This window comes from Cydia strobilella, chromosome 17 (assembly GCF_947568885.1).
Source record: "Cydia strobilella chromosome 17, ilCydStro3.1, whole genome shotgun sequence".
NCBI classification, from domain to species: domain Eukaryota; kingdom Metazoa; phylum Arthropoda; class Insecta; order Lepidoptera; family Tortricidae; genus Cydia; species Cydia strobilella.
Window position 1 is genome coordinate 476,377 of NC_086057.1, and position 18,517 is coordinate 494,893.

Here is an 18,517-nt window from a genome sequence, read left to right on the forward strand (position 1 = left end):
AATCATACATTCATACATGTCAGACATCATAAAATCTAGAGTTGGATTTAGTGCAAGCCCAACTAGCGGAGGCACGATCCGGTACAGACCATGCAATTAAAGCAATTTGTAGCCACCGTGGAGGTAATGTAGTGAACTTATATAATATTCCAAAAGGTTCACAAGGGTTTGAGAAAATGGTTAAGCGCAGAATGTGGTTGATAGTTTGGCGGTTGAAGAAAAAGTGATTTGCAAGACTTGGCAAAGACAATAAATGGATTAACAAAACTCATTAGAAACTATCGTTACCCATGTACCTTTATCTATATCCTTACACCAAACATACCAAAATTCATTACATTACACAGGAAGCAGAATTTATACCCACGCTCTGAGCGCGGAAAACAATTTGAGCTGAAATTGCTCGGTTGCATGTCGCAAGGCAATATTTAGCTGCATTCTGGGTCCGAGTTCCTTAAATGTTCGTGAAATAAGTAAGTGTTGCAGCAATAATGCAATGGTTGTACAAAGGAATGTTGTGTTATAATTACTATGTGAACAACACTGAAAGATATTAGAATCTAATAATATCGTAGAGCGATAAATTCCAATCGGGTTTTAATTTTTAAGATTTTCACAAATTATTAATGTTTTTTTTAACAAAACTTAATTGTGAAATAAAACTATGAAACGGATTATATTCCAGCTGGATTCCCCCGACCTCCTTGAAAACGTCGGAGGTAATTTATACTTTTTAGGAGCTTAAGCCTCTGTGCTATCCTTAATTTATACTATTTTATACTCACATGTTCGAGCCATACGTTGGTGGTCAAGATTTGATCTTTCAAGTTCTGAAACAAAAGAAAGAAAAATTATAATTTAATCAAAAATTCAGTGACATTAAACTTCCGGCTTGTTTCGAGTGAACGCACAACTAATTTTGCGACATTTTGCATTTGAAAGTAATAAATTGTATGAATTTTTCAGCTATCAACACGTACCTAAGCTATTAGAAAAATACTATAGTCGCGGTAATTGTGATCTCCTTTATATTAGTTTGATTCAAAACAACTTGATATTGGTAGGTAGGTTGCACACTTGCACAGTTTGTGAATGTCATTAATATAAAGTACTTTATGTGACGGCTACAGTACAGTAACATACACTGCTTTATCTACACACGTATTATAAGCTCTGTATGTATATTTGATCAGACTGTTTGCAAATTTAATTTCGATTAAAACGTCACCTCGACTGATACAAGAAATTAGGTCAAATCAAATTCCTTTGTTTATCAGAGATATTCGAAATTTGAATGCCATTAGGCCCATTAGGCATTATTAATTCGACATCGACGCGATTATTAAGTTTGTTCTAACAACTCAGTTTATCTTAATGGTCAGTATTAAAATAAGTAAATTGCGATTTTTGAGCGCATCATAGAGGCTTTTATGATATTTCTGGAGATAGACATGTTAAATGCCTTCTAATGTCGCAACCAGCAGCACTGAACGTACAAAACCTACGGCCCAATTCCAACAATGCTTATAAGATATCACAGCGATACGATATCGATCAGTGTCAAAAGTGATATTTCTTTAACCAAAAACGTCACTTTTGACACTGACCGATCGGTATCGTGTCGCTGTGACAAAGAATTGTTCGAATTGAGCCATCATACGCATACCTGAACATTCAATAACTTCATTAAGCGGGTCCTGAGGAAAACCATTACGTTGAATGGAATGTACATTAGCCCCCGCTAATGTACATTCCATTTCCAGGGACTCTATTAGATAATCAATGATAGGATCATAAGGGCCAAAAGGTGCGGTCAAATAATTAAATTTCCGACCCGTTTCGTACCTTGTTACAGTGACAAACAATATAAAAATCGATAGAGACCTCATACCGACTGACCGACCGGTCTGGCCTAATGGGTAGTGACCCTGCCTGTGAAGCCGATGGTCTTGGTTTCGAATCCCGGTAAGGGGTAACTATTTATTTATATGGTAAGGGCATTTATTTGTGTGATGAACACAAATATTTGTTATTATTAAGTCATGGGTGTTTTCAATGTATATATAAAGTATGTATTTATCTATATAAGTATGTATATCGTTGCCTAGCACCCATAATACAAGCTTTGCTTAGTTGGGGCTAGGTTGATCTGTGTAAGATGTCCCCTAATATATTTATTTATTTTAATTTTTATAATTTGTACAAAATGGGTAGGAAATATAATTTTTTGACTGTAATTGTAACTGTGGAAGATCTTTAATTTTAGTTTGTAAGGTAACAAACATAACACAATACGCTCTAATAATAAAATATCTTTTATTGTTAATTGTAAATAGAGATACGCTACAAAATTCCTTGGCGGAAACAAACGACTCCGCCAATACATCACTGCTAGATCAACGCTAACTAATTAAACAGGATAAATTTTACAAAACACCCATAAATTATGCAGGCCCCTTGCATTGGCCCTTTCGAGAGGGGGAGCTTCGGCTCCAGGGCCTTTGGGTCCAAAGGGACAGCCTCGGCTGACGGCAGCAGGCGGTGTTCGCGGTGGAATGTATACGCGTCCGTGTCACCGCCACCATTGCTGCGAGACGGGCATACCGTGGAGGGTTTAGCCGGTATTTGGGCCCTTGGCCACGAGTCCGACATATTCGTCCTAGCCCGGCTAGACGGAATGCCTAAAATAAAATAAAAAAGGCCCCTTGCATTGCGTGTTCGGATTGGTTACGCGAGTGCGAGCGAGAATTACGGAGCGGAAACTTGTATCAGACATAGCTATAATTACTCACCAGTTAAGTTATGTATATTTATGTATATATATATATATTATTAGTACTCAATATTATTGTCACGTCGTCCACAACGTGTTCCGTCCACACACACACACATTAGGCCACATTAGGGCCATTGTGCCACATTAGGGCATTTCATAATCCGGACCAGAATTGTTAATGGGGTCGCCATTGCCGGATGCGGCAAGGAAGAAGAGAGAGGGTTCCGTCCCGCACTATGCTGTCCCGCACACTCGGCTGGCTCCACAGAAAACCAGCGCCGTTGCCCAGCACGCTAGTCGTGCCAGCAGCAGAGCTGCATTGCTGAGTGGACCATTTTTACTGTTTTGTTTATATTTGTCTTGTATTTGCTATATATATATGTGTTGTATTGATGTGTTGTCGGAATAAATGATTTCTATTCTATTATATTCTAATTCTATTTATTTAAAATATTATATTCTAATTATGTTAGTAGAATGTTCATATTATTTCAGAATGTCGTTTTAAAATGAAAGCGTATATTCGATTGTATGGCGGCGGCTAAGTTCCTGTGATTCTTAGCCAATTTTAAATTAGGTTCCAGTAAGTTACCCCTAGATACTTACACAGGGATAGTCGAGCCCAGTTCGGTTCTCGGGTCGATAGTTGGCTGGTTGCCAACTGTCGTCAAATCACCATGCGTAATGTTCGTCTATTTTGGTCGCCGTTTGACAAGATATCTACTGCCCCACTATGTACAACAACGGCACGTAACGTTGGGAATTGTACATGCTAAGTTAAGTACATAAGTACAGATATGGTCGTCAGTACCCTCACCACGAGTTTTACGCGGCGAGTTTTAACCTAGCGACTGCGTGAACATCTCGCTTGCACCAGTCCACGCAGTCACTAAGGAATCAGTGTCAAAGTCAAGGTAAGGATACAGAGATTTGTACCAAACAGACTGTGTCTGTGCCAGACAGATGTCTGGCAGACATTTCGGGTGGACAAATAAGGCACAGATGTGTCTGCAGACAGATTTCTAGCATAATCTGTGCCACTAGAAATGTGACGTTCGGATGTCAAGTGCTGCTGCATTACTCTCACGATTATGACGCTCATTCCGTCACCGTTTAGTTGACAAATTTGTCCACCGGAGACATCTGCTATAGAGACTGACATATCCGTACCTACGTAAGTAGTTGCTTTTATTTGCTAATATACCTGTGATGCCTAATGCTAATATACAGCCGATCTTATTAACAAGGACCCGTGCACACAAGGGGCAGGTGGCAGTCAGCTGCAGAGAAAAGGTACCCCTGCCCACGTCCATACCAATTTACAGAACTTTGTATGCAGGGGGGGTGCATTTTCTCTGCAGCTGACTGTCACCTGCCCGTTGTGTGCACGGGTCTTTGTTAATAAGTTAATAAGCTACGCAAGCCACACGCGGGCACATGAACGTCTTCAGCAGCGGAGTTGAAGCAGCCGTGGGTTGGTCGAAACCGGCCGGGAGAGATTATTATACCTGTGATATTTATCATGGGCCTTAAACTGCTCTGAATCACACACACACACACACACACACACACGTACCTACACGTTTACGTTAAGTGTCATTTTGTATGGGACTCTCCAAAACGTCGCGCCCTGTTCAAAATCCCATACAATAGACAAAACGCAAACGCGAACGCACGTCACGCTGTTGAATGTACACGGGGTTCAGAACGCAATACCTTCTGCATGGCTTTACTAGATGTTAATTATACCTAGTGTGAAGCTTTTGTGCTTACCAAGTGCTCGCTGGGATTCTTTGGCTGACCGTGAGGCCAATTCGAACGTACATTTGACATCAAAAGGTTTTCATTTAGTTATTATTTACGCGTGCATTTCGCTCATACTTGTTTGTGCGCGTATTGGTGCAATGAGACATCATTGTTAAGACTTTGATGTAAATTTCGAAAACCGATATGTGGCTATATCTGTCTCTATTGCCCCACTAATGCAAGAGGAATAGAGATGGAGATAACAAAACTACGATTTTCGATGTTTGAAGAGTCTTTGAAGGCCTACACTATTAACACTAAATTTAATGTATGCAGCACTCGTGCGCAGCATTCTCGAAACGAATGCAGTTGTGTGGAGTCCGCATGAAAGTAAATATATACTTATGCTAGAGCAAGTCCAAAAGTCGTATCTTAGGGCTATATACAAAAAAATACACACCTATTATCCGTATATGTACCCTACTCTGTTTCTGCAGGGACATCTAGGGTACGACTCGCTCCAGTTGCGGAGGTTGCTCTCTTTGGCGAAATTCACGATCGGTTTAGAAACACAATAGATAGCGTAGCCCTTGTCGAGGCCTTCATGCGATTATTTGTGCCTAACCAGTACATTTGCGCGCGGCGTCACCCGCTGCTGGCGGAGGGCACCGCGCGCACGCGGGCGCACGCGCAGGCGCCGGTCGCGCGCGCGCACGCTCTGCTCAACTCCGTGCTCGAGGCACACCCGGAGTGTGATTTGTTTGTGAGTGCAATCAGACGACTGATGATTGAGTGTAAGAGCGAGAGATGCCTGTAAGTAGTATTATATAAGTGTAATTAATACTCTTATGTAAATACTATTGCACACTAATGTATAAGTATTACTGTGTCCCAATTTGTGCCGCTGTGGCTCTAGCTGTTAAGGTACAATTGTCAACTTAAATAATAATAAATAATAATAATAATAATTAAAAATTGTGCTTATTAATGGTAGTGAGAGATGAAATAATTTAAAAGTGGAAAAAATCACTGTCTCAGGCGGGGCTCGATACCGCGACACTGGATCACTAGTCCATGCTCTGCTCAGTAGCTGAGTTGGCAGAGCAGATACTATAGTGGTCCACTGTCGCGGGTTCGAAACCCGCCTGAGACAGAGAATTTAACTTATTTCAAAGCTTAATAGCATCATTTGCACACGTTTCTGCTTAATGCAAAATTAATTGAGAGATAAAATGTCAAAATAATCTCAAATTAACTTGAAAATTAAACTTCGAATCGGCCTCTAGGTAACAAAACGTAGTATTTGTCGTTGAATTTGGGAGCATTTGCGTGTATCCGGCCTGATTTGTGCTGGAGGCTTTGTGGACTAGCGATGCGATATCGGCAAATTCAGCATACAAGATATTTCTCAATAATGAAATCGAAAACTATTAACTACTACTAAACTTGATAGCAAAATAGCAAGCTTCTCTAGTACCTTGTTCTAAGCCTACTATTATAAATTGAAATAGATGTCATATTCATAAAGAAAAAGTGACGAAGCCCTCCAGTGATGAAGGTCGGATTCGAACCGGCGTCACAGGGCGGACACGCTATAAATCAAAAATCACTTGCGTTTCTATGTATGAACGGCACATCTGTATACACGGCATGCGTCATAGTGTGAGTAAGTTGCTTAAAAATAGTACTGAGCGGCCGGCAAACGGCCGTCAATCTGGTGTCGCGGGGCGAGGTAATTCGAGTCGGGGCGGGGCGGTGCGTGACCATTCTGTATGATAATACTATTACTTTTTCTGTGCCGGCGTCTTTAACAATCCGGGCTAACGCCTTGAACCCCTAGGCTCGCCATGGCGGAACCGCCTACTATTCTTTTTGTATAAGACAATACAATACAGTAAGCGCTCGGTATTCCGGCGCTCGCCAATCCGGAACGCCCAGTAATCCAGTAATTATAGTTGGTCAAATAAAAATTAAAAAAATCAAGCAAATCTTGTCAGTAGAAAAAGACGCGAAATTCAAATTTTCTATGGGACGTTAACCCTTCGCGACTACATTTTTTTATTTGCCGCATTTTTCTACTGACAAGATTTGATTGACCAACTATAGCGACTCAGGTGACCCGCTCTATAATCTGGCAGTATGTATGTATAATTTATTTACCATATGAAGCTTTTATATGTCATTCAAATCGAATCAAAATAAAAGTTACAAAATACAAATTATTCACAAAAAGTTACAAAGTGCTTATTTATTTCTGTTTCTTGGTTTCTACTAGCGATCATTAGTGGGTAAGTGCTATAAATGACTAATTTAAAGTAAATAATTAACCCTGTTGTCGCTAAATAAATAATAAATCCTTTTTTCCAAGTAACTGTTTAAAAATGCGGTGTAAAACCGCGGTGCTTTGCCCTAGGGCGTCTAAATGACGGGTGATTTGCCGCTATGGCGTTCTTGACAACATACAGTACGAACAAGTACGCTTGCTTGTGAATAAACGTGTTTTATAACACTTGCCACAGTGGGCAGAAGGGACACAGTAAGTACACCAAACAAAACACTGATTTAAACTTTCATGATTTCTACACACTTAAAAAAACCACAAACTTAAATCTTAAAACTTAAATACGCGAATAATACACCAAACAATTTTTCTAATAGGCCAATTTAAACGTGCACCTGACATTAAACCGATACGAATATTTTGATCATATTGGAATCATTCAAATAATATTATACCCCTTCAAATCAGACGCGAAATTAGGGATCAAACCTTACTATATAAAATCCTAAATGGGCTGGTCGACTCCCCCGCGCTACTCGCCCGCGCCTCTCTGCGCTGCGCGGACCCCCGCACGCGCTCCTCTAAATTATTCGCTGTCCCTTTCCATCGAACCACTTACGCAAAGAACAGATTTATCGTAAGAGCGTGTAAAAATTACAATGACAAATATTCTCATGTTGACTTGTTTTTCATTCCGTCAGTACAAAAAATTGTTTCTGCAATTAAGAGCAAATGAACAAATAATATAATATAACTCTGCTACTATTAGGGCAAATAATATAATTGATTTTGATAGTTTACTATTGTAAAATTAAGTTAAATTAATGCATGTCACGTTTGTGGTTTCAAATTCGCATTGTTTAGTTCTTTAGCACTAGATCTAGAGATAGTTTAATTGAATTGTACAAACAAGTCTTGTCTGAGCAACCATAATTATCTAGACTTATATTGACCGGGATATAGACCGTGATTACTAGTGAGTACTAATCTAATTCAAATTTAGCAATATAATGTTGGCCGTGGGTACCAAGTTCAGCATGTGCTAGACTGAAGACCAGCGCTGCGCTGGTTCTCAGTTTGGTCCCCCTTTTTTCAAAAACATAAATAGGGATAAAGACGGAGGACATCGCTTTACTACTGTTCCGGAATCTCCCTTGTGTCACAGTCCCACCGAGCCGTTACGTTTTTACTGCCATCATTTCTTTAAAACGTGGTCTGTGTTCAGTCGGCAGCCAAATTGGCTCGCAGCGTGCGTTCGCTTACACAAACACGTCGCACAAGGTACACAAACAGCGTTGCTACACAGAACAATCATATAGGGTAAACTCGCATTATTTGGTGACACGCCTAATTCGGTGATACAAGTTTTGAAGCATGACACCCAGGAAAGCTAGTGAATTAGGACCTTTTAAATGGGACCTTACGGGGTGGTGTGGTGTGATGACCTCCCCGAGCGGGAGACAGGGGGAAGTTTGGGTGGGCTTCGGCCCGCCCAAAGGTCCGTCTGTCTCCTCTGGTCCACCCTGGGCAACGTCACTAGCGACTGGCATTCGTGCCTCTTTCTAGTCACGGCTAACATCCACACTGGTGTTGTCAGCAGGAGTGGGTTACTGCTGACAACCTACACACAACCCACCTGTGCTAGGACCTGCACAGTTGAGCGCCGTAAGCAAGGATGACGGGATCCTGGCGATTGAGCCATTGCCAACCCGCGTGGCAACACGTCTGCTTCGGCCCGAATTTCGGGCGAAACGGTGGCCCGGGCTACTAGCCACAGTCCGGGAAATGGTCTAGTGAGGTACCGTAGGTGGGCTCACGGCAAGAAGTGGGAGGGCCGCAGAGGTAGTTTCGGCTGCTGATGTGGTGGTGAAAGGCCATGCTGAGGAGATTCGTTTAGGTGATTCGGGCGGAGGGCGTCTGACCTGGGCGACCCTACGTCCCACCTTCACAAATTTCCGATGTCGCGCAACTAGCCAACTTCTCACTTCTATACCCAAGTCGGTGTCCTAACGACTGAAAGCACCTTTTATATGTGCCGGTAAGCGTTCCCAATGTTGTGGGCCCTTGTAGGGTGGGAGCCGATGAGGATGAAGATAAACGTACGAACTATGGATAACAGGTCGAACGAAAACCCCCAAGCTGATCCAGCAGCGTTCATCGCTAATGGTGAAGCCACACATGCGAGACAAGCTGTCCCAGAGACAGTGCGTCAAGCAAACCACCCGGCTGGTCAGCAACCTAGTTCATCCTCATCCTGCGGTCCACTACCTGCCAGTCCAGGAATGTGTTTGGGCCAGTCTGCTCCCCAGATGAACTAGGTTGCTGACCAGCCGGGTGGTTTGCTTGACGCACTGTCTCTGGGACAGCTTGTCTCGCATGTGTGGCTTCACCATTAGCGATGAACGCTGCTGGATCAGCTTGGGGGTTTTCGTTCGACCTGTTATCCATAGTTCGTACGTTTATCTTCATCCTCATCGGCTCCCACCCTACAAGGGCCCACAACATTGGGAACGCTTACCGGCACATATAAAAGGTGCTTTCAGTCGTTAGGACACCGACTTGGGTATAGAAGTGAGAAGTTGGCTAGTTGCGCGACATCGGAAATTTGTGAAGGTGGGACGTAGGGTCGCCCAGGTCAGACGCCCTCCGCCCGAATCACCTAAACGAATCTCCTCAGCATGGCCTTTCACCACCACATCAGCAGCCGAAACTACCTCTGCGGCCCTCCCACTTCTTGCCGTGAGCCCACCTACGGTACCTCACTAGACCATTTCCCGGACTGTGGCTAGTAGCCCGGGCCACCGTTTCGCCCGAAATTCGGGCCGAAGCAGACGTGTTGCCACGCGGGTTGGCAATGGCTCAATCGCCAGGATCCCGTCATCCTTGCTTACGGCGCTCAACTGTGCAGGTCCTAGCACAGGTGGGTTGTGTGTAGGTTGTCAGCAGTAACCCACTCCTGCTGACAACACCAGTGTGGATGTTAGCCGTGACTAGAAAGAGGCACGAATGCCAGTCGCTAGTGACGTTGCCCAGGGTGGACCAGAGGAGACAGACGGACCTTTGGGCGGGCCGAAGCCCACCCAAACTTCCCCCTGTCTCCCGCTCGGGGAGGTCATCACACCACACCACCCCGTAAGGTCCCATTTAAAAGGTCCTAATTCACTAGCTTTCCTGGGTGTCATGCTTCAAAACTTGTATCACCGAATTAGGCGTGTCACCAAATAATGCGAGTTTACCCTATATGATTGTTCTGTGTAGCAACGCTGTTTGTGTACCTTGTGCGACGTGTTTGTGTAAGCGAACGCACGCTGCGAGCCAATTTGGCTGCCGACTGAACACAGACCACGTTTTAAAGAAATGATGGCAGTAAAAACGTAACGGCTCGGTGGGACTGTGACACAAGGGAGATTCCGGAACAGTAGTAAAGCGATGTCCTCCGTCTTTATCCCTATTTATGTTTTTGAAAAAAGGGGGACCAAACTGAGAACCAGCGCAGCGCTGGTCTTCAGTCTAGCACATGCTGAACTTGGTACCCACGGCCAACATTATATTGCTAAATTTGAATTAGATTAGTACTCACTAGTAATCACGGTCTATATCCCGGTCAATATAAGTCTAGATAATTATGGTTGCTCAGACAAGACTTGTTTGTACAATTCAATTAAACTATCTCTAGATCTAGTGCTAAAGAACTAAACAATGCGAATTTGAAACCACAAACGTGACATGCATTAATTTAACTTAATTTTACAATAGTAAACTATCAAAATCAATTATATTATTTGCCCTAATAGTAGCAGAGTTATATTATATTATTTGTTCATTTGCTCTTAATTGCAGAAACAATTTTTTGTACTGACGGAATGAAAAACAAGTCAACATGAGAATATTTGTCATTGTAATTTTTACACGCTCTTACGATAAATCTGTTCTTTGCGTAAGTGGTTCGATGGAAAGGGACAGCGAATAATTTAGAGGAGCGCGTGCGGGGGTCCGCGCAGCGCAGAGAGGCGCGGGCGAGTAGCGCGGGGGAGTCGACCAGCCCATTTAGGATTTTATATAGTAAGGTTTGATCCCTAATTTCGCGTCTGATTTGAAGGGGTATAATATTATTTGAATGATTCCAATATGATCAAAATATTCGTATCGGTTTAATGTCAGGTGCACGTTTAAATTGGCCTATTAGAAAAATTGTTTGGTGTATTATTCGCGTATTTAAGTTTTAAGATTTAAGTTTGTGGTTTTTTTAAGTGTGTAGAAATCATGAAAGTTTAAATCAGTGTTTTGTTTGGTGTACTTACTGTGTCCCTTCTGCCCACTGTGGCAAGTGTTATAAAACACGTTTATTCACAAGCAAGCGTACTTGTTCGTACTGTATGTTGTCAAGAACGCCATAGCGGCAAATCACCCGTCATTTAGACGCCCTAGGGCAAAGCACCGCGGTTTTACACCGCATTTTTAAACAGTTACTTGGAAAAAAGGATTTATTATTTATTTAGCGACAACAGGGTTAATTATTTACTTTAAATTAGTCATTTATAGCACTTACCCACTAATGATCGCTAGTAGAAACCAAGAAACAGAAATAAATAAGCACTTTGTAACTTTTTGTGAATAATTTGTATTTTGTAACTTTTATTTTGATTCGATTTGAATGACATATAAAAGCTTCATATGGTAAATAAATTATACATACATACTGCCAGATTATAGAGCGGGTCACCTGAGTCGCTATAGTTGGTCAATCAAATCTTGTCAGTAGAAAAATGCGGCAAATAAAAAAATGTAGTCGCGAAGGGTTAACGTCCCATAGAAAATTTGAATTTCGCGTCTTTTTCTACTGACAAGATTTGCTTGATTTTTTTAATTTTTATTTGACCAACTATAATTACTGGATTACTGGGCGTTCCGGATTGGCGAGCGCCGGAATACCGAGCGCTTACTGTATTGTATTGTCTTATACAAAAAGAATAGTAGGCGGTTCCGCCATGGCGAGCCTAGGGGTTCAAGGCGTTAGCCCGGATTGTTAAAGACGCCGGCACAGAAAAAGTAATAGTATTATCATACAGAATGGTCACGCACCGCCCCGCCCCGACTCGAATTACCTCGCCCCGCGACACCAGATTGACGGCCGTTTGCCGGCCGCTCAGTACTATTTTTAAGCAACTTACTCACACTATGACGCATGCCGTGTATACAGATGTGCCGTTCATACATAGAAACGCAAGTGATTTTTGATTTATAGCGTGTCCGCCCTGTGACGCCGGTTCGAATCCGACCTTCATCACTGGAGGGCTTCGTCACTTTTTCTTTATGAATATGACATCTATTTCAATTTATAATAGTAGGCTTAGAACAAGGTACTAGAGAAGCTTGCTATTTTGCTATCAAGTTTAGTAGTAGTTAATAGTTTTCGATTTCATTATTGAGAAATATCTTGTATGCTGAATTTGCCGATATCGCATCGCTAGTCCACAAAGCCTCCAGCACAAATCAGGCCGGATACACGCAAATGCTCCCAAATTCAACGACAAATACTACGTTTTGTTACCTAGAGGCCGATTCGAAGTTTAATTTTCAAGTTAATTTGAGATTATTTTGACATTTTATCTCTCAATTAATTTTGCATTAAGCAGAAACGTGTGCAAATGATGCTATTAAGCTTTGAAATAAGTTAAATTCTCTGTCTCAGGCGGGTTTCGAACCCGCGACAGTGGACCACTATAGTATCTGCTCTGCCAACTCAGCTACTGAGCAGAGCATGGACTAGTGATCCAGTGTCGCGGTATCGAGCCCCGCCTGAGACAGTGATTTTTTCCACTTTTAAATTATTTCATCTCTCACTACCATTAATAAGCACAATTTTTAATTATTATTATTATTATTTATTATTATTTAAGTTGACAATTGTACCTTAACAGCTAGAGCCACAGCGGCACAAATTGGGACACAGTAATACTTATACATTAGTGTGCAATAGTATTTACATAAGAGTATTAATTACACTTATATAATACTACTTACAGGCATCTCTCGCTCTTACACTCAATCATCAGTCGTCTGATTGCACTCACAAACAAATCACACTCCGGGTGTGCCTCGAGCACGGAGTTGAGCAGAGCGTGCGCGCGCGCGACCGGCGCCTGCGCGTGCGCCCGCGTGCGCGCGGTGCCCTCCGCCAGCAGCGGGTGACGCCGCGCGCAAATGTACTGGTTAGGCACAAATAATCGCATGAAGGCCTCGACAAGGGCTACGCTATCTATTGTGTTTCTAAACCGATCGTGAATTTCGCCAAAGAGAGCAACCTCCGCAACTGGAGCGAGTCGTACCCTAGATGTCCCTGCAGAAACAGAGTAGGGTACATATACGGATAATAGGTGTGTATTTTTTTGTATATAGCCCTAAGATACGACTTTTGGACTTGCTCTAGCATAAGTATATATTTACTTTCATGCGGACTCCACACAACTGCATTCGTTTCGAGAATGCTGCGCACGAGTGCTGCATACATTAAATTTAGTGTTAATAGTGTAGGCCTTCAAAGACTCTTCAAACATCGAAAATCGTAGTTTTGTTATCTCCATCTCTATTCCTCTTGCATTAGTGGGGCAATAGAGACAGATATAGCCACATATCGGTTTTCGAAATTTACATCAAAGTCTTAACAATGATGTCTCATTGCACCAATACGCGCACAAACAAGTATGAGCGAAATGCACGCGTAAATAATAACTAAATGAAAACCTTTTGATGTCAAATGTACGTTCGAATTGGCCTCACGGTCAGCCAAAGAATCCCAGCGAGCACTTGGTAAGCACAAAAGCTTCACACTAGGTATAATTAACATCTAGTAAAGCCATGCAGAAGGTATTGCGTTCTGAACCCCGTGTACATTCAACAGCGTGACGTGCGTTCGCGTTTGCGTTTTGTCTATTGTATGGGATTTTGAACAGGGCGCGACGTTTTGGAGAGTCCCATACAAAATGACACTTAACGTAAACGTGTAGGTACGTGTGTGTGTGTGTGTGTGTGTGTGTGATTCAGAGCAGTTTAAGGCCCATGATAAATATCACAGGTATAATAATCTCTCCCGGCCGGTTTCGACCAACCCACGGCTGCTTCAACTCCGCTGCTGAAGACGTTCATGTGCCCGCGTGTGGCTTGCGTAGCTTATTAACTTATTAACAAAGACCCGTGCACACAACGGGCAGGTGACAGTCAGCTGCAGAGAAAATGCACCCCCCCTGCATACAAAGTTCTGTAAATTGGTATGGACGTGGGCAGGGGTACCTTTTCTCTGCAGCTGACTGCCACCTGCCCCTTGTGTGCACGGGTCCTTGTTAATAAGATCGGCTGTATATTAGCATTAGGCATCACAGGTATATTAGCAAATAAAAGCAACTACTTACGTAGGTACGGATATGTCAGTCTCTATAGCAGATGTCTCCGGTGGACAAATTTGTCAACTAAACGGTGACGGAATGAGCGTCATAATCGTGAGAGTAATGCAGCAGCACTTGACATCCGAACGTCACATTTCTAGTGGCACAGATTATGCTAGAAATCTGTCTGCAGACACATCTGTGCCTTATTTGTCCACCCGAAATGTCTGCCAGACATCTGTCTGGCACAGACACAGTCTGTTTGGTACAAATCTCTGTATCCTTACCTTGACTTTGACACTGATTCCTTAGTGACTGCGTGGACTGGTGCAAGCGAGATGTTCACGCAGTCGCTAGGTTAAAACTCGCCGCGTAAAACTCGTGGTGAGGGTACTGACGACCATATCTGTACTTATGTACTTAACTTAGCATGTACAATTCCCAACGTTACGTGCCGTTGTTGTACATAGTGGGGCAGTAGATATCTTGTCAAACGGCGACCAAAATAGACGAACATTACGCATGGTGATTTGACGACAGTTGGCAACCAGCCAACTATCGACCCGAGAACCGAACTGGCTCGACTATCCCTGTGTAAGTATCTAGGGGTAACTTACTGGAACCTAATTTAAAATTGGCTAAGAATCACAGGAACTTAGCCGCCGCCATACAATCGAATATACGCTTTCATTTTAAAACGACATTCTGAAATAATATGAACATTCTACTAACATAATTAGAATATAATATTTTAAATAAATAGAATTAGAATATAATAGAATAGAAATCATTTATTCCGGACAACACATCAATACAACACATATATATATAGCAAATACAAGACAAATATAAACAAAACAGTAAAAATGGTCCACTCAGCAATGCAGCTCTGCTGCTGGCACGACTAGCGTGCTGGGCAACGGCGCTGGTTTTCTGTGGAGCCAGCCGAGTGTGCGGGACAGCATAGTGCGGGACGGAACCCTCTCTCTTCTTCCTTGCCGCATCCGGCAATGGCGACCCCATTAACAATTCTGGTCCGGATTATGAAATGCCCTAATGTGGCACAATGGCCCTAATGTGGCCTAATGTGTGTAAAGAGAGTGGGCCTCGCATTAATCATCGGGGCCGACTCCAACGCACACCACCCGCTGTGGGGAATGGAGACCAGTAACAACAGAGGTAAGACACTTGTTGAATATCTTGTGACTACTAATCTAAACATTTTAAATGTAGGTGCCGAACCAACATTCGTAAACAAACGATGCAGGACGATTATTGACCTGACTCTGGCTTCGGAGGTGGTCAGTGAACTAGTCATGGGATGGCACGTCTCCCAGGAGGCCTCTTGCTCAGACCATAGATGGATTCGCTTCAATCTACTAGCATCTTGTGACACACCAACCGCCCGAAGGAATCCCAGGAAAACGGACCGAGCCACCTTCAGGAATGTCCTAGGTGAAAGCCTCGACCTGCTTCCTCCGAGGGACGACTTCCGGGAACCGACTGAAATAGAACAGCAGGTAAACATCTTAACCGATGCCCTCGTAGACAGCTACCACAAGGCGTGTCCCTTAAAACCACCGGCAAGGACTGCCATAACGGGACACAAGTGGTGGGGTCCAGAACTGGAGAGACTCCGACGGAAAACCAGGAGACTCTTCAACAGGGCCATGAACACAACGGCCGAGGTAGACTGGGACAACTACTATGAAGCCAAGGCCAATTACAAAAAAAGACTGCGGTACTGGAGATCCTTATCATGGAGGAACTTCTGCAGCAGCATCGAAACACTAGACCACGCCAACCGTGTAAGGAAAACATTAGCGTACAAGACCACATCACAATTGGGCTCACTCCGGAGACCCGATGGCACGTACACATCTTCCCCTGCAGAGACCCAACGCCTTCTCCTGGAAACTCACTTTCCAGGATGCGTAAGTCTCGCCGATGAAGATCAGCAGGATGAGGTATACAGTACAGCAGACAACAACTGGCAAATGGCGCACAGAGTCGTCACCGCTGAGAAACTCAGGTGGGCTATAAACAGTTTCCATCCCTTCAAGGCGGCTGGTCCGGATGGGATCTTCCCTGCTCTCCTACAGTGGGGTCTAGAGCTCATCCAGGAAACCCTGACCAACATCATGGCAGCATGCCTAGCCTGGGGGTACGTGCCCAGGAGATGGAGGGATGTGAACGTGATATTCATACCAAAACCAGGTAAGAATGACTACACGGCGGCTAAATCCTTCAGGCCCATCAGTCTCACATCATTCCTGCTGAAAACACTGGAAAAACTGTGCGACAGGGATTTGAGGGATCGAACGCTAAAGAACACACCGATGCACAACAACCAGCACGCGTACAGCTCAGGTAAATCCACAGAATCGGCACTACACATGGTCGTCAGCCGCATTGAAAGAGCCATCCATGCCAAAGAACTGTGCCTTGGCACCTTCATTGACATCGAGGGCGCTTTCGACAAGACCCACTTTACCAGCATAGGGAATGCCTTGGATAGCCACGGCGCGGAACCCGGACTAACAAAGTGGATTATGAACATGCTAAACAAAAGAACTATAAGGTATGCAGGTGAACCGCAGGCCGTGGCGGCGGTGCGAGGATGCCCTCAAGGGGGAGTCCTGTCACCTCTGCTGTGGAACCTAGTAGTCAACAACCTTATAACCAAACTGAACGAGGAACACTTCTACACAATAGGCTACGCTGATGATCTGGCAATATTAATATCAGGTAAATTTGCCAGTACAGTCTGCGATCTCACCCAGGCTGCTCTTCGGATTGTAGAACGCTGGTGTAGAGAATTCGACCTATCAGTCAACCCCACCAAAACAGAAATGGTAATGTTCACCAATAAAAGAGCGCTTGGCAACTTTACCAGACCAACACTTTTCCAAACCGAGCTACAGCTGACCGATGAAGTTAAGTACTTAGGGCTAACTCTCGACAGTAAACTCAACTGGAACAATCACATCAACAAACGTATAGACAAGGCGGGAGTTGTCTTCTGGCAATGCAGAAGGATGATTGGTAAGAGGTGGGGACTCAACCCAAAAATTACTCTCTGGCTCTATAAGACAATAATCCGCCCCTTACTCTGTTACGGTGCTCTGGTTTGGTGGCCAAGAACAAACCTAGGCAACGTACGAGACAAGCTACAAAGACTCCAAAGGCTCGCATGCGCGGCCACCACTGGCTGTACGAGGTCCACACCGACTGCAGCCATGGAGGTCATGTTAAGCCTTCCACCGCTGCACCTACACATACAACAAGAGGTCAGTCTCTCAGCGGTAAGGCTGCGAGCCCTTAATATATGGTCCAACATCATAGGAGCTCTTCACACAACTTGCCTGGCTAAGGTATATGACGAATTTCCAGTGCTCAATTCGGGCACGGATCGGATTCATAAACAAGCTATCTTCGACAAAAGGTACAAAATACAGTTATACGAGGACGACAATTACGAAGGACTCAATCCTCGGGAGCTCAGAATCTTCACTGATGGGTCCAAAACAGACAGCGGATCGGGCTCTGGAACCTTCTCAGAAGACCTGAACATGTCAATTACCACTCCGCTAGGAGCCCATAACTCGGTATTCCAGGCTGAGTGCATGGGCATCATAAACGCGGCGGCTGCCATCACTGCAAGGAAGGTAGTAGGATCCTCCATCCGCATACTCTCCGACAGTAGAGCAGTCTTGATGGCTCTAAAAAGCCATATAGTCACATCCAAACTTATACACGAATGCCACGAACGACTAATGGAGGTATGTCATAACAATAAGATCACCCTACAATGGATCAAAGGACACAGCGGATCCCGGGGTAACGATGCTGCGGACGAGCTTGCCAGGCAAGGATCGAGTGCGGGAGCGATTGGCCCAGAACCGATCCTCCCGATACCGTTTAGCAAGGTACGCTCAATGCTGCTGGCACGTACAGGGAAACTACACACAGAACATTGGCTAAACCAGACTGGATGCAGACAGGCCAAACAAGCCATGCCTGGCATCAGCGGAAAGCTCACAAGGGTGCTCCTTCAATTAGGAAAGACCCGACTGAGCATGGTGACCAGTGTCATAACAGGTCATGGACTATTTAACAAACATCTTTTTATAACAGGTGTCACAGACAGTCCCCTATGCAGAGGATGCATGGAGACAGAAGAAACAGCCTCTCACGTGGTGCTGGAGTGCAGCGGAGTGGCCCCATACAGGGCAAAACATCTCGGATCCCCGAGAGACCTCCCCGAGGTCCTACTCAACATCAAAGGTTTGATAGGTTTCCTCGAGGAGCTGGGCTGGCAGGACTAGCCCA

General features: G+C 44.0%; 2 protein-coding genes and 1 long non-coding RNA gene across 5 annotated transcripts in view; 2 read left to right on the top strand and 1 right to left on the bottom strand.

Annotated features, from left to right (window-relative positions):
* LOC134748840 (uncharacterized) overlaps window positions 1-18,517 on the top strand; it is a 707,412-nt gene that overhangs the window by 145,307 nt on the left and 543,588 nt on the right. The window lies entirely within an intron of this gene.
* LOC134748822 (uncharacterized) overlaps window positions 1-18,517 on the top strand; it is a 207,472-nt gene that overhangs the window by 63,401 nt on the left and 125,554 nt on the right. The gene's annotated exons all lie outside the window — the stretch shown is intronic.
* The window catches only part of LOC134748811 (acetylcholine receptor subunit alpha-like 2), a 69,334-nt gene that overhangs the window by 37,895 nt on the left and 12,922 nt on the right, over window positions 1-18,517 (bottom strand). The window contains exon 2 of the mRNA XM_063683615.1: window positions 786-830. Within this exon, the coding sequence (XP_063539685.1) occupies window positions 786-830 (45 nt within the window). The remainder of the gene's footprint in view (window positions 1-785; window positions 831-18,517) is intronic.